This window comes from Neoarius graeffei, chromosome 19 (assembly GCF_027579695.1).
Source record: "Neoarius graeffei isolate fNeoGra1 chromosome 19, fNeoGra1.pri, whole genome shotgun sequence".
Lineage (NCBI taxonomy): Eukaryota > Metazoa > Chordata > Actinopteri > Siluriformes > Ariidae > Neoarius > Neoarius graeffei.
This window is the reverse complement of record NC_083587.1, coordinates 24,116,398-24,143,078: the sequence shown is the minus strand read 5'-3', so window position 1 is coordinate 24,143,078 and position 26,681 is coordinate 24,116,398. Positions and strand designations below refer to the sequence as shown.

Genomic DNA, 26,681 nt, shown 5'->3' with positions numbered 1-26,681 from the left:
CCCATGTGATCTCGTTTGGACGGTAAACCTGTTGGTACAGTTAAACGCAGCACATGAATGAGGCATCTTTATTCTCCGCTACTGTCTAGACGCTATCCCAGAGACGGTTGAAGAATCTCCACTTTGCCACATCCAATATGGCGGCGAGGATGACGTATGATTCTACGCAGAAGGCAGCGTCTATGTTTATATGTCTATGACTTCCCAGTTGGCGGGATTCTCGCAATGCGGTGTGCACATGATCAAAAGTGGAACGAAGTCTCACTACCACAAGATAACGCGCGATTTCATAAGACTCTTTACTGGCTGTCTGTGGTGTACAGTACGTTTGTAAATGTTATGCGCTCTTTTATCATCGTGGGAATTGATTATAGCTCTAAATAAATATTAAAGTTTTTTTAAAGAATCCGTATAACTTTATTTATACGCCCGTATACTACGTTTATTGAATCAAATCCGTATAAAATACAGACATTCCGTATAGGTTGACATGTATGCCCTGGACAAGTCACCAGGTCATCACAGGGCTGGCACATAGACACAGACAACCATTCACACTCACGTTCACACCTACGGTCAATTTAGAGTCACCAGTTAACCTAACCTGCATGTCTTTGGACTGTGGGGGAAACCGGAGCACCCGGAGGAAACCCACGCGGACACGGGGAGAACATGCAAACTCCGCACAGAAAGGCCCTCGCCGGCCACGGGGCTCGAACCCGGACCTTCTTGCTGTGAGGCGACAGCGCTAACCACTACACCACCGTGCCGCCTGTAACATGAACAATAGGTTAATATTAACATTCTGATAAGGACACCCAATATAATCAAAGGCTAAAAATATACCTGATTAAAAAAAATGTGGTGTTTAACAAAGTAAAACATATAATTATTGATGCGGTGACATTTTTATTAGGAGACATTTATTTAACATTTGTGGAAGGAGTCTCGAGTGTAAGTACTTTTGTAACAGTGACAGGTTCCCAGCTCAGGAAAGTGTTCAGGACGGCGGAGTTTACTTTCTGGTTTCTCGGTAAAATGACAAGCTGTGTTTATTGAGAGAGAGAGAGAGAGAGAGAGAGAGAGAGCGTTTACTGCAACTATCATGTAGATGAGAATAGGAACTAACTCTGATGTCTCTTGGACATTAAATCTCACTGGAAACCATTCAAAAGCATGATGTGTTGTTCATTAATAAATTAAACGCTGTACCATGCATTATTATTCCTTATATAACAGTGAAGAACTTTATAATATTTGCAAAAGCATCTTGTGCCATATGTCTCAGTTAATTCTTACCGCTCTGTCCTTGTTCTTGTCCTGCCACCTCCATTATGCCGCATGTAACTCTGATTAATGATCCACAGTGTGCAATTAGCTCATTATTTCAGCAGTGTACAGATCTGCACTCATATGCAGCTGTCAGAAAGTTATAGCTAAAGAACTATCACTTAAGTCTTCATAAAATAGATGAGAGTCTACAATTCAAATGTAACACAAATGCAGACGCTTAAAGCAGATACGCAGAACCTTTATTTTTAAATACATTTCTGAGTGGATAGTATCTCCACCCTTGACTCTTGTATGCTGCATAAATGGGAATAAAAAAAATATATTTTTTGAGAGTTAAAATCGACCGCAAAGTTGGCATTCAAGCTGCCCCGCTGAGCCAGCCAGCCCTGAGCGCGTGACGTCACAGCAGGAACCGGTTTTAAGGCCGAGGCCTTTGACAGCTATAGACCAAAGTCATATAAATAAAAATTTATGGTGAAAGTAAGAAATACCGTTACTGACTCGCTCAACTAAGACTGATTTGACATCATTTATTGTGGGTTGACTCTCATTAAAACAGGATGGGTGTTATAACTTATGCAATATACATCTACATGCATGCGTTTTCACTGATAAAACGTAAAAGGCTAATTAAATAATCAGATGAACTGAGACAATCACATTCTGAAGCAAATTAAATAATCTTATACCGGTAACTTAAACACACAATACAAGTTACATGTATTAATCTAAATGCAGGTAAACAACGTGTTTTTGTTGTTTTATATCCAAATGAAAGTCAGAGCTTACCCGTCTGTGTTCTCGCTTCTTGAAGGCCGATCTTGTGGCCGATTGTTTTGAAACAATCTGACTTTCAGTTGTTCGTTCAGTTCTCCATTCATTCGCTTCTTCCACGTAAAGGCAAGATGGCAGCGATATCCAGTGAAGAAATCAGACGGCTGCTCCACTCCTTCTCCATTTTCTCCATACCGAGTACTCCGCCATTACTGCTCGGCTCAGGCAATTACTAAAACATGGGACGGAACGGGACGTCACCGGTTTTAGCAACAACCATGGGGAGGTCACGGCCCGAGTGATACGTCCCATCCCGTTCTGTCCTGGGTTTTAGCAACAACCCTCGGCTCACACTCCGGGAGGACTGGTGCAACTGAACTTTCCTTTTAAAAAATAAATAAAATAAATGCTTTCCTTTTCTTGTAGTTTTATTTAATTGTTGATACTGCACCCTCTTTTAATACGGGCTTATAGCCAACGCTCCTCAACAGATCAGAGGTCTCGTACGAGTCTTCAGTAAAATACGCAGAGCAGAGGAGAGACCACTTCGTAGGCGCCCAGTGTAACCGTAAACTTCTCGCAAAACGCGTCCAAATCTTTGCAGTTTGAACATTCTTGGGCCATGAATGCAACGTAAATCCACCTTCTGTCGTGTTGCTGGCACATCTATGTGGCATAGCGATAAATTAGCTCAAAATGGAGGATGGGAGTTGCAGTCAGCTCTGTGTTTTAGTAAAGCGGAAATGGCGATAAGACCGATAGACTTCCTGCTGTGATGTTACGGACGTCAGCGTCATTCACTCAGACCGCTACCTATATGAATCACTTTAATTGTAAAAATTACTATATTAGATTTATTGTTAGCACTTAAAACTATTCCTGTGCCATTCTTGAGGTCTCAAGGCATTTATAAATGAAAGTGAGGCCATGGTTCTGCTTTAAGCAATATAGGCATGCTTACGCATACATGCAAAAGAGTTTTTGTTTAGTATTGTATTTTATATGCTGAACGTTAATGCTGAACTTTGGTGCTTGTTTTTTTTTTCTTTGAAAACATCTGAACGTGTAATTACCAGCAAATCACTCTGAATAATGATTCTTTGCATAATACATAGCTTAACTGTTGGTAGATTGTTGAACATTTTGGCTTCTAATAAGCCCGCCATGATTATTAATTTATTTGCTGAATTCTTGCTGCTTTTATCTACTGTAATGTCTAACTCTCAGCGACTGAATTCTACTTTGTAATATTTCAGATTGAGAGAAGCCAGATAAGATGTCTAGCTAAATTCATGTTGCAGAAGTGCACACTGTATTATGTCAGCACTAGAGCAATGACAACAGACAATTTTTTAAAAAAAGTTTATTGAATATTTTTAAGTTTATTGTGTCAAATCCCTGATGTGGGTGGAATACTGAAGTGCGGCAGGCAGGAACTGATATTAACACAGCCTTTTATTTTCACTTTCATGCTTTGCTTTTCAGCTTTACTAATCTCACTCGCGTGGTCACGCATGCACACACACACACACACACACACACACACACACACACACACACACACGTGTGTTCTGCTCAGGAGAGAGCCCCTCTTGTCGCTCTCGCCTTTCTTTTCTCCCTTCCATCCTCACTGCAAAACACACACAGACACAACATTAATACTGGCTTTGCCACTCAACTTCTCTGGCCCTGCCCTCCATTCACAAACTGACACTTGGCCATGCCCCAACTGCCACATAATCTCACCGTCTGACTCAGGCCGGGGAGCCATCCAGCTTGTAGCGGATTCCACCCCCCACCCCCCCCAACAGGACAGAAAGTCCACCACCATCTGCGTCCCCGATCTGTGGACCACCTCAAATTTAAACGGCTGGAGGTTGAGATACCAATGGGTGATCCGCGCATTGGCATCCCTCAAGCGGTGGAACCACTGGAGGGGTGCGTGGTCCGAACAGAGGGTGAACGGGTGCCCCAGCAGATAGTATCGGAGGGCGAGGACTGCCCATTTGATGGCCAGGCACTACTTCTCAATGGTGCTGTACTTACTTTCACGCATCGAGAACTTGCGACTGATGTACAACACTAGACGTTCCTCGCCCTCCACCTCCTGGGACAAAACGGCCCCCAACCCTCTGTCCGATGTGTCCGTCTGCAAAATAAAAGGGAGCGAGAAGTCAGGGGAGTGTAGAAGTGGCCCCTCACACAGTGCAACTTTTACCTTGGTGAAGGCCTGTTGGCACTGCTTCGTCCACTGGACCAGATCTGGTGGTCCCTATTTAGTGAGATCAGTCAGCAGGCTGGTGACGTCCGAATAATTGGATATGAACCTGTGATAGTAGCCAGCCAGCCCCAGGAACTATCTCACTCCCTTTTTGGTCTTGGGCCTTGGGCAGGCTGCAATCGCTGCAGTCTTGTCAATTTGGGGATGCGCCCACCCATGATATCCAGGTCAACTGAACTTGTTAAAATGCAAGAGCACTATTCCTGAAAAGAATTGGTAGAGATGTAATCTAAAATTCACAAATTAGTAAAATTGCTCATAACTTTTGAACATTTCACCATCAAATCATGATTCTAATTCTGATGATTCCCTGGCAGATGCTGAGTGTTTGTAGTGTAACAAATTTGTGATTTACAAAACAGGAAGCTGGCCAGTTTTAGACAAACAGTTTTAGATTGAACAAAAAAAAATTTTGTTTTTTTTCTGAGAAACTTCTCTCTAATCTTTGTGAAATTTACAACATGGCATTGTCAGATCCTGCTGAAAAAAAGCTTATTTCTTTGATTTTTTTTTTAAATATTCAACTTCTTCTTCCTTTGGCTGCTCCCGATTAGGGGTTGCCACAGCAGATCTTTCGTCTCCATTGCTCCCTGTCTTCCGCATCCTTCTGTACCACACCTGCCACTTTCATGTCCTCTCTCACCACATCCATGTATCTCCTCTTTAGCCTTCCTTGTTTTCATTTGCCTGGCAGCTCCATCCTCAACATTCTCCTTCCCACATGCTCTACATCTCTTCTCAGGATGTGTCCATACCATCTCAGTCTCATCTCTCTTAGCTAAATTCTCAAGCTCTCCACATGCGCTGTCCCTCTGATGTGCTCGTTCCTTATCCTGTCCAACCTTGTCACTCCCATCGCAAACCTTAACATCCTCAACTCCGCCACCTCCAACTTTGCCTCCTGTCTCTTCGTTAAGGGTACGGTCTCCAATCCATACATCACAGCTGGTCTCACTACTATCTTATACATCTTACCTTTCACTTTTGCTGGGACTTTCCTATCACAAATGACTCCCAAAATCCTTCTCCAACTGCTCCACCCTGCCTGCACTCTCTTTCTCACCTCACTATCGCAGTCCCCATTTCCCTGCACAGTTGACCCCAGGTACTTGAATTCACCAACTTTCTTTATGTCTACTCCTTGCATCTTCACTACACTCTCATCTCCATTCTCACTGATGCACATGTATTCTGTTTTGCTACCGTTCACCTTCATTCCTCTTCGTTCCAATGCATACCTCCATCTCTCCAAACCCAACTCAACCTCCTTTCTACTTTCACCACATATCACAATATCATCCGCAAACATCATGTTCCATGGTGACTCTTGCCTCACTTCGTCCATCAAGCTATCCATCACTTTGGCAAACAAAAAAGGACTCAAAGCAGATCCTTGATGAAGTCCCACCTTCATCTTGAACCATTCAGTTGTTCCAACTGCACACCCCACTGCTGTTTCACTGTTCTCATACATGTCTTGCACCACTCTGATATACTTCTCATTCACTCCACACTTTCTCATACAATACCATAACTCATCTCTCGGCACTCTATCGAATGCCTTCTCCAGGTCTACAAACACAGAATGTAGCTTTCTCTGGCTTTCTCTGTACTTCTCCATTAACATTCTTAAAGCAAAAATTGCATCTGACGTGCTCTTCCTTGGCATAAACCCGTACTGCTGTTCACAGATTGCTACCTCTCTTCTCAATCTCACCCCCAATATCCTTTCCCATAGCTTCATGGTGTGGCTCATCAATTTTATTCCTCTGTAATTACTGCAGCTTTGTACATCTCCCTTATTCTTGTATATTGGGACTAGCACACTTTCTCCATTCATTCGGCCGGCATTTTCTCATTCTCTAGGATCTTATGAAACAATCTCGTTAGGAACTCCACAGCCGTTTCACCCAAACATCTCCAAGCCTCAATCGGGATACCATCTGGTCCGACTGCTTTCCCAGTCTTCATTCTTTTCATGGCTGCCCTCACCTCATCCTTACTAACCAACTCTGATTCCTGATTTGCTGTCTCCAATGAATCTGACCTTTTCTCTCTTGGATTCTCCTCATTTAATAAATCCTCAAAGTACTCTTTCCACCTTCTTAATACACTCTCTTTGTCAGCACATTTCCATTTACATCTTTCATCACTCTTACCTGCTGTACATCCCTCGCTTCCCTGTTTCTCTGCCTAGCTAGCCTGTACAGGTCCTTCTCTCCTTTTTTGGTCTCCAGTCTTTCGTACAGCTCCTGGTATGCATCTGCTTTCGCCTTTGCTACCGCTCTTTTTGCCTTCTGTCTCGTCTCTCTGTATAACCGCCTGCTTTCCTCGTCTCTCTGATCATCCCAATTCTTCTTTGCTAGCCTCTTCTCTTTTATAATTTCCTGCACTTCTTTGTTCCACCACCATGTCTCCTTGTCTTCCTTCCCGATGACCACCCTAGCACCTTCCTTGCTGCCTCTCTTACTAGTACAGCAGTAGTATTCCAATCTTCTGGCAGACTTCCATGACCACCTAATGCTCGTCTCATTTCTTCCCTAAACTCCTTCTGATGTTTGACCTTTTTTAGTTTCCACCACTTAATCTTCAGCTCCACTATTGCCCCTTTTCCACCAAAGCAGTTCCAGGGCTGGTTCGGGGCCAGTGCTTAGTTTGGAACCGGGTTTTCTGTTTGCACTGACAAAGAACTGGCTCTGGGGCCAGAAAAAACGGTTCCAGGCTAGCACCAACTCTCTGCTGGGCCAGAGGAAAGAACCGCTTACGTCAGCGGGGGGGCGGAGTTGTTAAGACCAACAACAATAACAAGACCACGAAAGATCGCCATTTTTAAGCGACAAGAAGCAGCAGCTGTACAAACGCGAAGTCATCCATTATTATTATTATTGTTGTTGTTGTTGTTGCTGCTGCTGCTGCTTCTTCCGTGTTGTTTTTGCTTTGATATTCGCGCCAAGGTTTATGTAAACGTAGCGCCGTAACTGAAGTATACAGCGACGTAACTGACGTATACAGCAACGTAATGACGTATACAGCGACGTAATGACGTGGCTCCGCTTAGCACCGCGAGCTATGGAAAAGCAAACTGGTTCTCAGCTGGCTCGCAAGTTGAACGAGTTGTGAACCAGCACCAGCACTGGCCCCGAACCAGCCCTGGAACTGATTTGGTGGAAAAGGGGTATATTTCACGCTTCCTCTTTTTCACTTTCAAGCTCATCCTGCACACGACCACTTGATGTTGTCTAGCTACACTCTCCCCTGCCATCACTTTACAGTCTCCAATCTCCTTCAGGTTACCCCTTCTGCAGAGTATGTAGTCCACCTGTGTAGACCTTCCTCCACTCTTAAGCGTCACCCTGTGCTGCTCTTTCTTCTCGAAGTATGTATTGACTATTGCCAAATTCATCCTCTTTGAAAAATCAACCACCATTTGCCCTTCCACATTTCTCTCTCTTACACCATATCTGCCCATCACGTCCTCATCTCCTCTGTTTCCCTCGCCAACATGTCTGTTGAAATCTGCTCCTATCAGCACGCGCTCCTCCCTCGGTATACTTTCTACCACTTCATCCATCTTTTCCCAGAAAGACTCTTTCTCTTACCACTCCTTGAATCTCCAACTTCATGCCTATCACTCTGACACCCTCTTCACATCAATCACACTGTTGACCAACTCTCCCCTCAAAACAATACCAACACATTTCTCTTTCCATCAACTCCATAATAAAACAGCTTGCATCCATCTCCAATGTTCTTGACCTTGCTTCCTTTCCACCTCGTCTCCTGCACACACAAAATGCCCAACTTCCTTCTTTCCATCATACCTGCTCTCACTCTGCCAGTCAGTGTTCCCACATTCAGTGTTCCTACCCTCAATTCTAAGCTCCTTCCCTTCCATCTTTCACGCTCTCTCCTAACACGCCCCCTCCCCCCCCTTCTCCTTCTCCGTTTTGGCGCAACAGCAGCACACTTTCCACTGGCACCCTGTTGGCTAACAGTACCAGAGGCAGTCGTTGTTAACCCGGGCCCCGACCGATCCGGTATGGTATTTCTCTTTTCATTCCGCATGTTAGATTTGGCATAGTTTTATGCAGGATGCCCTTTTAAATATTCAACGTCCCTTACAAAAATTGTTGTGAAGTTGATACGCAGGAAGTGAGGTCATGTTTCATTAACAGCTTAATGTATTGTTATCAAATTCACGATCTCTCCATGGGAACAAATGCTGATGGTCCCAGTGGCTCCTGGTATTTCTCTGTCGAATAGGGGTGGAGTCAGAAGGTGCTTTTTTTTAAAAGAGCTTATAATTAAAACATGATTAACCAAAATTTGTTAATGTAAATGGACTATGTTCTGTAATAATAAGTAATTAAATACTTCGCTCAATTTATATAGTGCCTTTCTCACACCCAAGGTCGCTTTACAATTAGAAAAAAAGAGTCCACCAAAAGATGGTCAGGATGTAGTTCCAATGGCGTAGCTACCAACAGTCCCACCAAAAGGCACACAAAGATAAATCCCACACCCCCTGCACAGTCGCTGCGACGCCACCAGGCAACAGCACTCAGAACACCGCGCCATGGATCTACAAACCGACCACAGAAACACCGCCACACAGAGCGCTGGTATGTCCCAAACCACCTGCACAGCCACTGCGACACCACCAAGCAACATCGCTCAGAACATTACACCAAGCACAGAAGCACTGCCGCACAGAGTGCTGGACAACCCCGATGTTTAAAAGAGCAACGAGCTCACTGCAGTCTGTAGCGAGCAGCACAGACATCACCCATAGCGAGCCAAGGCCTGAAGGGAACTGACGCCCAAAACTGGGTCCGGAGCTATCACAACCGTGGGAACAAAATGTTCAGACAAAAAAAGAAAAACAAAGGGAGAAGAAAAAGAAAAAGCTCCGGTGAGAAGCAGCAGCCAAAATGTGCACAGCGTACTCTCAACCGGAGATGGCTGTTGGCTGTTTATGTAAATGGATGTTGGCTGTTTATTAGTCAAGATTAGTGCTTCAGAGAAAAAAAATATAGAAAATAAGGGGGAAAATAAGTGAAGGGAGTACTGGGAGTATGTAGGATAAATTTCCTTCTACACTAAGTACATTATGTTGATAAGCAAATGATGCACACATTTGTTTGGTTAAAATTAAGTTTTGCTTAATGATGTCGTCTTGGGTGGTTATTGGATTTTTTTCCCCCCCAGTAATTATTTATTTTAAATCTGTTCATATTATATTCACATAATTATGTGTTAAGACATTCACATGCTTGTCAGTATTTAAGAAAGCACAAATTCCGCCATAATTTACACAAGGGAGAGAGAGAAAGAGAGATATGCTGCCTTGGGATAGTCAAATAATGAAGGCCACAAATAATGTGGTCAGATGTTCACACTCTCATCACATGTCAATCAGTAAGCTGGTGTTAATAGATATTCTTGTGTGTGTGTGTGTGTGTTTCCTGTTTTTGGCCATTGACCATGCTTGTTGTCGGCTTTAAAATTAGCCCTGACATTCTAATTAAGCTGTATTTGCCACTATTGACTGTCTAATGCTTTTTGCAGAGCTAATTCCAAGTGGTAAATAAGTTTGTCAATAACCTGTGGCTTTCTATTCTGGTAAACTCTATCAACAACAACAACAAAAAACAATAATAATAATAATAATAATCTTTAGCTTTTTTAATCAATATGTGTGACTTTTTATACCACAACCTGGTTGAATGCTCGATTCTGATTGGTCAGAAGGTGCACATTATTTAAAGGATATGTGACATAAACCCCAACAGGGTGATACAGGACCCCAATGTGAAGCATTTATTACATGGATTCTTACAAAGGAAATGAATAATTTGACACAAAATATTGATTTAAAAATGATTTTATTGCTTCCGCTAACGATGTGGTCCATAGCAACGATCTGTTATTCACTTATAACATACATCAGCAAGTGATGCAACCCAGACACATCTTCAGTGATGTTACCTGGGGTCTTCAAGTGTTTTGGGTCTTTCAAACATCATACACTCTCACCCAGGCGACCCAGCCAGGGGTGATCAAGCCCCAGCTTGTGTCCAGGTAGCACCACCCTGCCCACGGATCTCCTCTTTTGATCCACAGCCACCGTGAGGCAACTTCAGCTGCCTCAGTGGCTTCCTTTATGGCCCTTTGCCTCCTTGCCCCTGTGATGCCCAGCATGTTATAAGCCCTACAAAGGGACTGGCCTGCAAACCCTCTACATCCAACCTCAATGGGTTCACATCTTGTCCCCCACCCATTGCGGCGGCACTCCTCCACTAGTTGAGCATACTTAGCTCTCTTCCTCTCATTAGCTTCCTCAATGTGCTCCTCCCACGGGACAGTAAGCTCCAAGAGGACCACCTGTTTGATGGTTTCTGAGGTGAGGACTAGATCTGGTCTTAGCATTGTTGTGGCTACCTTTTCCGGGAACTTAAGTTGCCTTCCCAAGTCAGCTCTCAATTCCCAGTCTTGAGCTGTTGCCAACAAACCAGAATACTTGGTCCTGGCCACAGCTAGTGGTTTCTCCCCGACTCTCACAAAAGCGATAGTCTGCTTTGCAGGGCAGAGGCGCTTGCACTGGTTGATTCTGTTGCAGATGGTATTCGCAATCACCCTTAGCACTTGGTCATGGCGCCAGCGGTAGCGTCCCTCGCCCAAAGCTCTTGGGCAGCTGCTAAGAATGTGCTCCAGTGTCCCCCTTTTCTGGCACAGGGCGCAGGCTGGTGACTCTACCTTCCCCCAGTTGAACAGGTTTGACGGGCTTGGTAACACATCATAGATAGCCTGGATTAGGAACCGAATGCGCTGGGGCTCTGCTCTCCACAGCTCATTCCAGGAGACTTTACGGTCTAGTGCATGCTCCCATCAAGTCCAGGCTCCCTGCTGCCGCATCCCCACCACCTTGCTCGCTCGTTCCTCTTTGATGACTGCCCGCACCTCTTTCTGAACCAGTGCTCTCCTGTCCTCTCCCTTTACCTGGTCGAAGTGAGGTGTTACATTGCTGCCGAGGCCTTCTCTACCTCGAGCCACTGTCCTGACCAGTGTCCTGTATCGTATAGTAGCATCGTATACAATGGTCGTTATACAGAAATAACACAGCATAAAATGCAATCTATTAAGCTCACAGTATAAAATGCAATCTATGTACTTTATCACCCAGTTTTCACAAATTAAAGGCAGAAGCTTGATTTCACACCTTAAACTCTTAAGAGGGGCGGCACGGTGGTGTAGTGGTTAGCGCTGTCGCCTCACAGCAAGAAGGTCCGAGTTCGAGCCCCGTGGCCGGCGAGGGCCTTTCTGTGCGGAGTTTGCATGTTCTCCCCGTGTCCGTGTGGGTTTCCTCCGGGTGCTCCGGTTTCCCCCACAGTCCAAAGACATGCAGGTTAGGTTAACTGGTGACTCTAAATTGACCGTAGGTGTGAGTGTGAATGGTTGTCTGTGTCTACTGGCCCTTTTTCAGCTCACTTCAGCCCGACACGGCTCACGTTTCGACTATCTAAAAACAGCATGACTCAGCTCGCTTCAGCCCTGCTTAGCACCCAAAACTCGCACGGTTTTGGAGTGGGGCTGAAGCGAGCCAAACCGAGCTGAGTGAGGCTGGGGGCGTGAGCAGACACTCCCCTGTGCACTGATTGGTGAGGAGGAGTGTCCTCACATGCCCCGCGAGCACGCTGGGATCTGTAAACACCGTAAACCCGGAAGAAGGAGAATTACGAATTACGAGAATTATGAAGCCTTATGCGCCTCGCCTCATCTATACGCTCTTGCCAGTATCTGTTGGCGTTGTCGGTGACAACAAGCCACAGCACCAAGACCAGCAACACTAACGACTCCATGTCCTCCATGTTTATTGTTTACTATCCGGGTCGTGAGACTACCGCTTAAAAGGTCACTGATGTCACTGTTTGCGCCGCCTAACGACATCACCTGACGTCCACCCACTTTCGCTAACTCCACCCAATGTGTCCACCCACTTCCAGCCAGCACGGTTCAGCGCGGTTGTAGTCGAAATGCAACTCCAACAGCCCCACTCAGCTCGACTCAGCACGGCACGGCTCAGTCGCGTTGGTAGTGGAAAAGCGGCATATGTGTCAGCCCTGTGATGACCTGGCGACTTGTCCAGGGTGTACCCCGCCTTTCGTCCGTAGTCAGCTGGGATAGGCTCCAGCTTGCCTGCGACCCTGTAGAACAGGATAAAGCGGCTAGAGATAATGAGATGAGATGAGATGAGATGAGTTTTAAAGCTGTGTGGATGGCTTTACTTGCCAAATATGAATATGATCTGAAGTTTATACATTGTCCTCCACTGTGCTTAATCTTATAAGATGTTGTATTTCTTTCAAACTCAACCTGTCATTTTTTTCTCCTTGTTTTTTTTTCTTCACTAAAATAGTTCTAGCTCCCCAATCACTTGCCAAAACAATTCAACCAATGATTAATTCAAGCACACATTTGTCATCACAGCTGCATTAAGACTGTCTCTGTTTTTCTTCATTTTTTGGCCCGGCTAATGTTAAGTGCTTGGTCAGGAACAATGAAGCAGAGCACACCCAGTTTTAATATTTCCACTAGTATGTAACTGACGTAATTGTAACAGTTCACACAAAACCCTAATTAATTATGTTACTGTATATTTTTTAAAAGAAAGGATATTTCACCAAATGTGTGGTCATTAAAAACGAGATGTAATCAGCTTCTCATTGTTCATTTCAAGTAACATTTTCCTGCCATGATGTTTCAGACCATGCACTTTGCTGTAAATAAATAACCCTTATACCAACACCCATTTATTTTAATGTTCCCTCGTTGACTAAAGTTAATTTTATTTACTCAAAAACCCAGTGCTCACATAATATGGTGTTGTGGCTCAAAGAACAGGAAGCTAGGACATGTGAGTTCAGTCTGGAGGTGAAACAATAAAGCTGTTTTACTATGGCTCATGCATCCGGATCTTAGATGTAATCTGAATCCTGTCTTACTCACTGAGTATTATCAGAGGCTGTAGCATGGAGGAAGTACTTTAGAGTAAAAAAAGCCAGAAACAGCTTGTAGAATGAAAGAAATTTGAATCAAGTTCTTTGGACTGATAAGGTTTTTGCATTGCAGTTCATTTAGAGTTGTGTGTGTGTGTGTGTGTGTGTGTGTGTGTGTGTGTGTGTGTGTGTTATCGTTGTTTTTTCCCAACCTGAAGCATGTCTTCAGCCTTGTACTGATAATTCAGTCAAGTTTGGTTCAGTTTAAAAGACAAGCCCCCCCCCCCAAAAAAAAAGACTGATTCATTCTAGAACTGTCCAGAACAGGACAGATTCATTTCAGAAGTTGACACTGTCCAGAACAGGACTGATTCAGTTCAGTAGAAGACACTGTCCAGAACAGGACTACTTGGGTTTGGTAAGAGGCATTGTCCAGAACAGGACTGACTCAGTTCAAACCAAGATATTGTACAGAACAGGACTGGTTCAGTTCCAAATAAGACATTGTATAGAACTGGATTGTTTCGGTTCAGGTTCAGGACAGCTGATTCAGTTTGGGTGAAGACATTATCCAGAATTGGAATGATTCAATTCAGAAGAAGACAGTGTCTAAAACATTACTGATACAGTTCTTCAGTTCTTCAGAAGACATTGTCCAGAACCAGAATGATTTGGTTCTTAAAAAAAAATTAGTCAAGCCAACTTAAAAATGTAACACTACCTGCTGCCAAAGGATTTTGAGTAAACTCACCTCCGGGCCAAATAGTTGTGCTGACTTGCTCTTTTAAGTCGACACAGATGAGTATTTTATCTTGACCTTACTTTATTTAGCAAGTTAAGTGCATTCAAATTGTGATGTTGAAATAAATTGAAATAATCATTCCAATTAACTTTGAAAAGCAAGTTGGCACAAAAAACATTAAGTTATCCTAAATTATTCTTTTTTTAAAGATTTATTTGGGCTTTTTCCACCTTTATTGGATAGGACAGTGTAGAGACAGGAAATGAGCAGGAGAGAGAGATCGGGAAATGACCTTAGGTCGGAATCAAACCCAGGTCCCTGGATTTATGGTATGGCACCTTATCCACCTGAGCCACAGAGTCAAGGAGCTGACTTGACTTGCCTTTAGAAGTTCAGTCCAACAAATTGTTTAGTTGAAATAAATTGAAATAATAATGCCAATTAACTTAGAAGAGCAAGTTGGCACATCATGGTTCTAAGTTGAGTTTGCTCAAAATCCTTTGGCAGCAGGTTGCGTTACATTTTTTTAAGTTGGCTTGACTATTTTTTTTTTTACAATGATTTAGTGTGCATTAAATTTTTTAGTTAACACAAACCTCTCAACACTTAAGTTCTACTTCACTTTGCCTATTATTACACAAACAGAAACAAATACCGACATACAAGGAGGGAATTCCCTGGCCTCTGTTGAGGAAAGCTTACTCTATACTCCTATACAACGTCTCGTGTCAGTTTCCACGGACTTCTCACTCCACCCGACCGTTGAAACTTTCGAACTTGTGAAGTGCGCATGCGCAGTGGCATCTGTTAAGGGGCGTCAATCAGCACTTGAATATACAAGTTCACTTAACTTAATTTTCCAATTCCTATGAACTTGTGGCGAAGGAAAGGCGTCTCAACTATTTTTTTTTTAGTTACTTGAACAATTAGAAGGGAAATTTGTTCATTCAACTTAGAATCCTTTTTTCACTCAACAATTTTGCAAGTTACATTTTTTACAGTGCAGTACAGGAGTTAATCAGTTTGGTTGAAGACATTGTCCAGAACAGGACTGATTCAGTTCAGTAGAAGACATTGATATGGTGTATGTTTATTTTAGAAACTATCCCATCTTCATTTTATGAATACACTGAATAAACAGTAAACACATTCCTGGTTGTACAAACAAGTGTGTATATATTAGATGTTCAGTGTTGTTTATGTCCTCCACTCTGTCTCTGTCCCTCAGGTAATCTGTCCAAGACTTGCACAGAACATGGCTGGACTGAAGTGCTCCCCATAACAATTACTGTGAATTGTGGATATAATCCCAATGGCACTGTTGATGATGTAAGTCTGATTGTCTGTAACACATCAAGGGTTGTTTGTTTTTGTTTGTTTTTGTAGAAAGTGCACATTGTGTGTGCATTTTTTTAAAAATTGTGTTTAGTACATATTCAAAGACTCCTAGACATGAAATCCACCTTTACCACTTCAAGCTTGAGATATTATGCCAAGCCACGCAGACAGCTTGGAAATAATTTCTTTTTCTTTATATATTCATTGCCTGATCGTGCCCCTCACCTCAGCAGCTGAGCTTTAATGTTCTTTCATTCTGACTCAGCAGTTCATCTCCTTCTCTTTAACCATCTGTCACTCTTCTGGCACAGACCAAAGTGGCACATTAGAATCCATTACACTGAGCACTTGACATCAAAGCATTTTCAAGAACTATTTCAAGACTGCCAGGTCCTCACTGGTGAATCATCTCATAGAGTCATACAGCACTGTGATGGGAGTTACCAGTGAGCATTTTATGCCAAAATCATTTATATCTTGATACATATTGCTATATTGATGTTTCTTTTCAAAGCAGTTGAGGGTGGAAGTTTGCATTACCCATGGGTTCTGAATGGAAACAAATGAAGTGTACAATTCATTTATTCAAAATAGTGTGTTAAAAATGAAATGTGGATTGAAATTTCTATGCCAATCGGAGTAGTCTCTTCCAGGATGACGCCACCCCATCCACAGAGCATGAGTGCTCACCAATCTAAATCATATGCTCTGGTCTTCACTCTTCACACCAGATCTCAAACCATTTGGGAGATTTTAGAGTGATGTTTCAGATGGTGCTCTCTGAGGGAAATTCTTTTGGAAGAATGGTATTCATTTCTTCACTACAGCTCCAGAGACTTGCAGAGTTGATGCCACGGTGCATTGAAATTGTTCTGGTGGCTTGTAGTGGCCTAATAACTTACTAATACACAGTGTGTAACAGTGTGTAGAGGGTTACAAAGGAGACAGATAACTTATTACAGAATATGTACATAACATTCAGAAGGGGAGATGCAAACATTTAAACGTAACCATATACAACCCCAAATCAGAAAAAGCTGGGACGGTGTGGAAAATACAAATGAACCCCAGATATTTCATGTTTTGGCTGGTCAGCTTCATTTCATTTGTTAATAAACATCCATTCCTGCATTTCAGGCCTGTAACACATTCCAAAACAAGTTGACAGGGGGGCAATTTAGAGCACATAATGAGGTAAAACAATTAAATAATGATGTGATTTCAAACAGGTGATATCAACAGGTAATTTTAATCATGATTTGGTACATAATCAGTATACAGGAAAGGCCTAGTCTTTGAGGAATAAAGATGGGCTGATAATGATGATGATGATGATGATGATGATGATGATGATGATGAACTTATAAAGCACCATTTCCATGAGTTCAATAACAGATCTCCAGTTTGTCAACAAATGTGTGATAAAATTATTGAAATGTTTAAAAAATAATGTTCCTCAAAGAAAGATATGAAGGGATTTGGATATTTCACTCTCTACAGTGTAAAATATCATGAAACGATTCGGGGAATCTGCAGGAATTTTGGTGCATAAAAGACAAGGGCACAAGCCTAAGTTGAACTCCTGTCATCTTTGGTCCCTCATACGGCACTGCATCAAGAACCATCATTCATTTATAGCTGATATGATCATATGGGCTCGGGATTACTTTGGCAAACCTTTGGCAAACACTACAATACAGAGTTACATCCACAAATACCAGTTAAAACTTTACCAGTTGCGAACTGTTACTATCAGAGCTGGGACTTCAGCTCAGCCAAAACTTAGCCAGACACACCAAAAAAGCAACAGGGCAAAGGATTTTGCAAGAGATTAGCAGCAGGGTACCAGGTAGCACCATTGTGTGTAGTTCTTGATGTTGATTTTAAAAGTAACTAAGTAAATTACATAGGGAAACGAATACTTAAGTCTGAGTGAAAAATACTGGGGCAAGTGTGTGTAACTGATTATAACCAGTCAGTTACTCCAGTAATAACTAAAAGTCTTTGTGTGGCTAGTAGATGATGCAGAGAAGGCGAAGAGTTGATCTGTCAGCATTTATTCTGGAAAACAATGAATGACAGGGCTATCAACACACGGAGACACAGGAAAGAATTCTGGCATCCCTACAACATAATATGCCAGATAGCACCCAGCCAAATGGCTAATCAGATAAACACTCGACTTTTCACATGGAATTTTACGACGCTAATTTACATATTTGATCTGATACAAACAACGGATGTGTGTCCAAATATTCTTACATCAAAAAATAAATATCATATCTTGGGGAAAATAAAACTGTATTAATGAATATTGTCCATGCAGGATTCACAAAGCCAGCTTACCCCTTTACAGACATCCTAAGCACGATAATGTCCACAGGTGTGTTACACTAATTTGGTGGTGGTGGTGGCTGTCCATCACTAGCGATGATGACTACTTCATTAGGATGCGCAGAAACGCAGATGGGCCACGAGGCCCACACCAGAGTGACAGAGTCGCCCGCACCGGCAGCACGAATAGTCCGGCCAAGCTGCCATGGAATATCTGGCCTCATGAGCGCTTGCATACTATTCTCCTCTCCTAATGAAGTGCCTTGCACAGTAAGGTAAGACAAATGATGCCGTGCCCCCATTGTGTTGTCTCTCTGGACCTCCAGACCTAATGCCAAGTGGTGCACAAAAGTGCCACAGACCTGACGTGTATGGAAGTTGCCCCGCAGTGACAACTGACTTGCTGAGTGATGCCATCCATTGGCCATTTGAGTGGCCCTTCTGCATGCCATCTGGTGATGTGCCATTGACCCTGTTGGGTTCCTCTGCCACATTGCACTGAAAAGCGCCCTACTGAAAAGCGCCCTGCTGCCAGCGCCTTATTGGTGATGTACTATTTAACCCATAACTGGAACCCAAGCAGGTGTTACCACTCCGGGTCAGAGCGGACCTGGGAACAATGGTGATTAAGGGGTAACTCCACTTTCCCCAATACCCAAGTCCTCCCGGACCTGACCACTGGTTGCAGTTTAAAGTCATACCCAGGACTAAAAGAATAGAATAGAATAGAATAGAATAGAATAGAATATATGACAAGATAGTGTATGACAAGATGGAATGTATGACAAGATAGAAAGTACCACAATGGCACAGAATGGAAACGACAAAACAGTACACATACACTACACAGAACAATACAGACAATCATGGCAACATATAGAGGATACAATTTCCTTCAATTTCTTTCACTGGAACCACGGAACCCAAACCTGCCACTCCGATAGGAACCCACTCTTGACTCCAAGGTTCCCACTCCCGTTACACTAATTAATACCCCATCAGAAATAATATTGGAACCATTAACCGAACCCAACAAATTAACATATTTTACAATAGAGGTATTTGGGAAAGCTCACAAAAAAAACCCTTTATTCATATGAAATTGTGACATTGCTACATGTGCGTGGAAGAAGAGTCTGGAGACAGAAATCTTAGTTTCTCAGTCGTTAGCTTGTGCTACTTGCTCTCCAACTCGTGGTTAAGCTAGCGTTGGCCTTCGAGAACACCGAGGGCGATACATTTTTGGTCCCCTCCTATTCTTCCCCACGCTGTGGCCAGCACACCTGTCTCTCATCGGCTCATCCATGGCTCTATATTATACCACTTGGAGATTCACTCGGCGTGGGATTGTCTTCACCTCAGGATATGTATTTTGCTTTTTTCCCCTATTTTGTATTCTGTTATTTTACTACTTTGCTGTGTGCTGCAAAATTACTTTGCTCTTTTCTGTGGATTACTTTTGCCTCTTGTTTTGGGACTCTGAGCACATTTCTCCTGATGCAAAAGCATTCTGAACTTTTGAACTTTTGTTTTTGTGCTGAGAGCTCTTTTCCCACTGCGGGGTTACATCTGGACTTTACTTATTTATTTTTTTATTTTATTTTTTGCTTCTCCACTCGTCTGTCAGTTTGACACTAGTCTCTGTTTTTCCCCCTAGTTATCTGCTCCAGTATTTCTCCTGTCAGCTGCTCCCCTCTTCCAGTCCTTCATGATCTTGATTAAAGACCAGCCTTCTTCACTCCAGTGCATGTGAGTCTGTTTTTGGATCTAGCCAGCACCTACTGCCATTTGGCTCGTGACAGAACAATCCCACCAGAGGAATGGACCCAGCAGACTTTGAAACAGTTACAGCAGCAGTGACCAAACAAGGCTCTGTTCTGGGTTACCATCAGCAGGAGATTGCGGCTATCCACCAGACCATGACGGCCATCACAGACACATTACAGAAATTCTCCTCTCAGATGGAAAGCCTTCAGAATGCGATCTCCAGTCAACCGGCACCTGCGCCAGTCAGTTTACCCATTGCTCCAACAGTTGTTCTGGCTCCACAAGCCCTCCGAGAGCCACACCTGCCTGCCCCACGGCCTTACGATGGGGAGCCTGGGACCTGCCGCTCATTCCTTTCCCAGTGCTCCTTGTTGATGGAACTCCAGGCCTCCACTTTCCCTTCTGAGAGCTCTCAAGTTGCCTATGTTATCACACTTCTGACTGGAAGGGCACAGGAGTGGGGAACAGCAGTCTGGGATGCTGGGGCCCCTTGCTGTTCGAGTTACAAGGAATTCTCTGAACAGATGCAAAAGGTTTTTGACCAGTCGCCCAAGGGCAAGGAGGCAGCTCGGGGACTAATGGGGCTCAAGCAAGGCAGCCAGCTGGTTTATGACTATGCCATTGAATTTCGTACCTTGGCTGTGGCTATGGACTGGAATGCCAGTGCCCTGTACAACACATTTTTTTTATGGACTGTATTGAACTCTGTATTGAATGAGATCATCCCTTCTAGCCTCCCTGAGACTCTGGATGGCCTCCTGGACCTAACTGGTCAGGTAGGTACCCGGTTATGCCAACAGAACCTGAGAAGGAGCCTCAGGTTTGACCCTAAGTTCACTGTTTCCTCATCTGAGACCGCTGCATCCCCTGAACTGGAGCCCATGCAGTTAGGCAGAACCCAGGTCACCCTCAAGGAGAGAAGGCACCACCGTGAGACCAGGTCCTGCTTTTACTGTGGCAGACCTGGACATTTTGTCTCTCATTGCCCGTTAAAAGGGCCTGCCCACCAGTAGCAGCAGGGATACAGGTGGGTGTACTGACACAGTCTTCCCCTGCTGAAAGGCTGGTGCTTCCCACTAAGATAATCTTTCAGAACAGGTGTTACCTGGTTAAGGCGCTCATTGACTCTAGGGCAGACCAGAGCTTAATCAGAACCTCCTTTGCAGAAGAGCTGGAAAGACTAACTTCCGTAAGTCTAACCTATGGAAGTTAGACTACCCTCTCGCCACCAGGGCACTCACTGGCACCAAACTCAGTCCTGTCTCCCACATCACAGACCCGCTTACTCTTAAAGGAAATATGCAGAACCATGGCCTCACTTTTTGTTTATAAATGCCTTGACCTCAAGAATGGCATAGGAATAGTGTTAAGCATTAACAATAAATCTAATATAGTAATTTTTACAATTAAAATGATTCATATAGGTAGCGGTCTGAGTGAATGACCTTGACATCTGTGATGTCACCGCAGGAAGGCTATCGGTCTCATTGCCATTTTCGCTATACTAAAACATAGAACTGACTGCAACTTCGAGCTTCCATTTTGAGCTAATTTATTGCCATGTACATAGCTGTGATGCTGGGGGGTGCAGCAACACGACAGAAGGTGGATTTATGTTGCATTCATGGCCCAAGAATGTTCAAACTGCAAAGATTTGGACGTGTTTTGTGAAAAGTTTACGGGCACATTGGGTGCCTACAAAGTGGTCTCTCCTCTGCTCTGCACATTTTACTGAAGACTCGTACGAGACCTCTGAACTGTTGAGGAGCATTGGCTATCAGCCCATACTGAAAGAGGGAGCAGTACCAACAATTAAAAGAAAAGTAAACTACAAGAAAAGGAAAGTAAGTTCAGTGCACCAGTTCTCCTGGAGTGTAAGCTGAGGGTTGTTGCTAAAACCCAGGATGGAACGGGATGGGACATGACATATTATCGCTCGGGCAGTGACCTCCCCGCAGTTGTTGCTAAAACCGGTGACATCTCATCCCATCCCAGGTTTTAGTAATTGCCTGAGCCAAGCAGTAATGGCAGAGTACTCAGTATGGAGAAAATGGAGAATGAGTAGACCAGCTGTCTGATTTCACTGCTGGATATGCTTGCCTCAGCAACAATATCTCGCCCTTACATGAAAGAAGCAAATAAACGGAGAACTGAACAAACAACTGAAAGTCAGATTGTTTCAAAATAATCGGCCACAAGATCGGCCTTCAAGAAGTGAGAACACAGATGGGTAAGCTCCGACTCTCATTTGGATATAAAACAACAAAAACACGTTGTTTACCTGCATTTAGATTAATACATGTAACTTGTATTGTGTATTTAAGTTACCGGTATAAGATTATTTAATTTGCTTCAGAATGTGATTGTCTCGGTTCATCTGATTATTTAATTAGACTTTTACATTTTATCAGTGAAAATGAATGCATGTACATGTATGTTGCATAAGTTATAACGCCTATCCTGTTTTAATGACCCATAATCAATGACGTCAAATCAGTCTTAGTTGGGCAAGTTGGTAACGGTATTTCTTACTTTCACCATAAATTTTTATTTATATGACTTTGGTCTATAGCTGTCAAAGGCCTCGGTCTTAAAACTGGTTCCTGCTGTGATGTCACACACTCAGGGCTGGCTGGCTCAGCAGGGCAGCTTGAATGCCAACTTTGCAGTTGATTTTAACTCTCAAAAATATATTTTTTAATTCCCATTTATGCAGCATACAAGAGTCAAGAATGGAGATACTATCCACTCAGAAATTTATTTAAAAATAAAGGTTCTGCGTATGTCCTTTAAGATCTCGGGGAACCATGTGGAATCTATCTCTTAAATAACTCTCATGAGTCTATAATGAATAACTCTCATGAGTCTGTTCTTCTTGGTTTTCCTTGGTTGCGCCTCTATAATTCCCACCTGAATTGGAGTAATGGTACAGTCCTCTCTTGGAGCACCCACTGCTTGGCCACCTGTCTGTCCTCTGCCAAGACTCCCCTCAACTTCCAAGTCTCCAGTCCTGACGAGTCCATCAACCTTTCCAACATCCCTGCAGAATAACGGGACTTTAGTCAGGTTTTCAGTAAGGCCTGGGCCACCTCTCTCCCTCCTCATCGACCTTATGATTGCGCTATTGATCTGCTTCCTGGTACTACTCCCCCTAGGGTTCACATTTATTCCCTCTCTCCCCCAGAGAGAGAGGCCATGGGCAAGTATATATCAGAGTCTCTTGCGGCTGGCATCATTTGTCCCTCATCATCTCCGGCGGTAGCAGGTTTCTTTTTCATGGTCAAGAAGGACAAGTCTCTCAGGCTGTGCATCAGCTATCAAGGCTTAAATGAGATCACCATTAAGAACTGCTCCCCACTTCCTCTCATGTCCAAGGTCTTTGAGCTGCTGCAAGGGGCCCAATTTTTCTCCAAGCTGGATCTCCACAACGTCTACCACCTGGTATGCATTAGGGAGGGGGATGAGTGGAAGCTGGCCTTTAATATGCCTGCTGGACACTATGAATACTTGGTCTTATCATTTGGCCTCACTAACACACCAGCTGTCTTCCAAGCACTGGTCAACGATGTCTTACAAGATTTCATCAACCAGTTCGTCTTCATATACCTCAATGACATCTTGATCTTCTCTCCCACACTCAAAACTCACCGGTTCCAACTTCAGACAGATTCTGTAGCGGTTACTAGAAAATCAACTTTTCACTAAGGCTAAGAAATGTGAGTTCCATAAGCACACAATCTCATTTCTGGGTTTCATCATCTCCCCAGGTAAGGTCCAAGTGGACCCGGACAAGGTCAAGGCAGTTTCAGACTGACCCATTTCCTCCTCGCGCAGGAAGCTGCAACACTTCTTGGGGTTTGCTAATTTTTTATCAAAGGTTTGTAAAGAATTATAGTTCCATTGCTGCCCCTCTTACAGAACTCACACCCTCCAAACACCCCTTCCTCTGGAACAACCACGCTGAGAATGTATTCACATCCCTCAAGACCAAGTTTTCCACTGCACCTGTCCTTATCATTCCAGACCCTACAGCTCAATTCGTGCTTGAGGTGGATGCCTCTCACACGGGAGTAGGGGCAGTCCTGTCCCAGAAATCATCTAAGGATGACAAGATGCACCCCATACATTCTTCTCACACTGCTTGACTCCAGCTGAGTGCAACTATAGCATAGGTGATTGGAACTGTTGGCCATCAAGTTGGCCCTGGAGGAATGGAGACATTGGTTAGAGGGGACTCATTTTGTCCCTTTTATCATATGGACTGACCATAAGAATCGAGAGTCCATCAAATCTGCTAAGCGACTTAATTCATGCCAAGCCAGGTGGTCCTTATTCTTTTCACGTTTTAACTTTGTGCTTTCCTTCAGACCGGGATCCAAGAATGCCAAGCCAGATGCCCTCTCCAGACAGTTTTCACCACTCTCACCAAGATGCTACAGAGCCTATCCTTCCAACCCACTGCCTTGTGGCCGCCACCCGGTTCGACATCAAGAAGGTTGTCCAGGAGGCTCTGGCCAGTGATCCAGGTCCAGGTAATGGACCAACTAATATTATGTTTGTGCCCCTTTGTGTACATTCCCAGGTGCTTCAGTGGGGGCACAGTTCTCTTCTCGCTTGTCACCCCAGGGTGGCCAGAACCTGCTTCGTTATCAAGCAACGCTTCTAATGGCCAACGATGTGGCAGGACGTCAAGACTTTTGTGGCAGCCTGCGACATGTGTTCCAGAAGCAAGATTGGTAACCAGCCCATGGTCGGACTATTAAGACCACTACCTGTACCTCATCGTCCCTGGTCCCACATTGCCGTGGATTTTATCACCGGCCTCCCCAGTTCCAAGGGTAACACCTGTATCCTGACTATTGGTGATCATTTCTCTAAAGTGGCTCATTTTGTCACCTCTCCCCAAGCTGCCATCTGCTAAAGAGACTACTGAACTCCTTATTAACCACGTTTTCAGGATTCATGGCCTGCCACTGGACATTGTGTCCGACAGAGGTCCTCAGTTTTCTGCTCACTTTTGGAAGGAGTTCTGTAAGCTCATTGGCACCACCCCTAGCCTTTCCTCAGGTTACCACTCTCAGACTAATGGTCAGACTGAGCACACTAATCAGAGCTTAGAGGTTGCCCTACGATGTTTGACCTCAGGCAACGCATTTTCCTGGAGCCAGGCCCTGCCTTGGATTGAGTACACACACAATAGCCTCCCATCATCCTCTACTGGATTGACCCTGTTCCAGTGTTGTCTCGGGTACCAGCCATCTCTCTTTCCCAAGCAAGAGGAGAAAGAATCTGTCCCATCTGCCCAGGCCTTCATCCGACGCTGTCGCAGGGGGTGGGCATGTGCCAGGCATCGTCTGCTACACTCCAGCCAATTATATAAGAGGAAGGCAGACCAACAACACACACCAGCCCCAGTCTACCATCCCAGACAGAGGGTTATGTTATCCACCGCCAACCTTCCTTTTCAAATCCCCTTCTGTAAGCTGGGACACAGGTTTGTTGGTCCTTTTCCCATTTCCAAAGTTATTAACCCCACTACTATCAGGCTGATGTTACCTACTGTAGGTCCATGCGTCGTGTTCACCCTTCCTTCCATGTGTGGTGAAAAAACATAATAAGACTCGAAGCTGTTAGGAAGAAGCAGACAGAAATATGAGTTTATTAATACCCTTGCAAGAGTAGGCCTTTCCAGTGAAAGCATTTTAAAAAATGTTTCACCCAGAGAGACATTCTCTATTTTCACACACACTGTTTTATACATGTTTGCATAACCGACATATCAGATGTTCCCCTGTTATCTCCTATCACCATCAGGGGCATCTCTCCTTCTGTCTCTACCTCATTATCCTGGCTATCTTTACACTTACACATGTTTACAATAACCTTGCAAAATAGAACAGTGTAACACAAAACAACATTCTTCATCTTATATAAACATGAGACACAGTGTCTGACATTCCTTCTAAGGATCTGAGAAGCACAGATTCTCTAAAAATTATATTTTTCCTATACACATTCTCCCTTTTAGCAATTCTTTGATAACTATAATAAATTAAAAGACTTTCCCTAATACAGGGGTCTCCAAACTGATCCATAAAGGGCCATGTGGCTGCAGGTTTTCATTCCAGCCATGCAGCAGCACACCTGATTTGGCTTATTCAATCAACTGAACTGTCTTCACACAGTCAAATACTTGCAGCCACACCCACCCTTGATTAAAGGGTGGGTGTGTCAGTTGATTGAATGAGCCAAATCAGGTGTGCTGCTGCATGGCTGGAATGAAAACCTGCAGCCACATGGCCCTTTATGGATCAGTTTGGAGACCCCTGCCCTAATACATCTTTTCCGTTTCCTGTCCCTCCTATACAGGTTTTCAACAGGCCCTTCATTAACAGGGAAATGGAAACGATTATACTGCTGTTTTTGTGAGGCATAGGCATCTCTCCACAAATGGCAAATGAACAGATAGGAAATATGCAGATTCACATTATACAAATCAACCATAATTATCGTGTTATTCCTTCAGCCAGATGGGTAAGCAGAAACAAAAATGTCTATAGTTCATGATCATCCACATTCAAGAAAGGGGGGTCCTCTCATACGGCCTCTGGATCCATCTTCACCATCTGGTAACTTTCCATGATGGCATTCATCATCTTCATCATCATATCTCTCAAGTATCGCCAGCTGGAGAAACACTGATAGGTGCTGTTAGGAGGTGACACTTCACTATTCTTGACGTATTTTGGTGCTACGAGTGCAGGCATGCCCTTTCGCACTCTTCCCACTTCACCAAAACTCCATAACACTCCACTAGCCTCACCTACTCACTGTTCTCTTTCTCCTTACTCGTTACCTGCAGAGACAGGATCAGTTGAGTTAGTTAGTTAGTTAGTTAGTTAGTTAGTTAGTTAGTTAGTTAGTTAGTTAGTTAGTTAGTTAGTTAGTTAGTTAGTAGGGCATCACATTTACAAATGGCAACCTGCTTAGGGAGTAAAATGGCATCTAACAGTTCTTCAATGAGTGTCTGATGCGCTATAGGTTTTCCTGTAGATGTTAGGAACCCACAATGTTTCCACAACGTACCCAAATGGTGTGCTACTCCAAAAGCATACCTACTGTCTGTGTATATGGTCATTGTCTTACCTTCTGTGAA

The 26,681-nt window shown here is 43.8% G+C and overlaps 1 protein-coding gene across 1 annotated transcript in view; it reads left to right on the top strand.

Annotated features, from left to right (window-relative positions):
• Positions 1–26,681, top strand: part of vipr1b (vasoactive intestinal peptide receptor 1b) — a 135,231-nt gene that overhangs the window by 61,403 nt on the left and 47,147 nt on the right. The window contains exon 4 of the mRNA XM_060899909.1: positions 15,315–15,415. Coding sequence (XP_060755892.1) covers positions 15,315–15,415 — 101 coding nt within the window. The remainder of the gene's footprint in view (positions 1–15,314; positions 15,416–26,681) is intronic.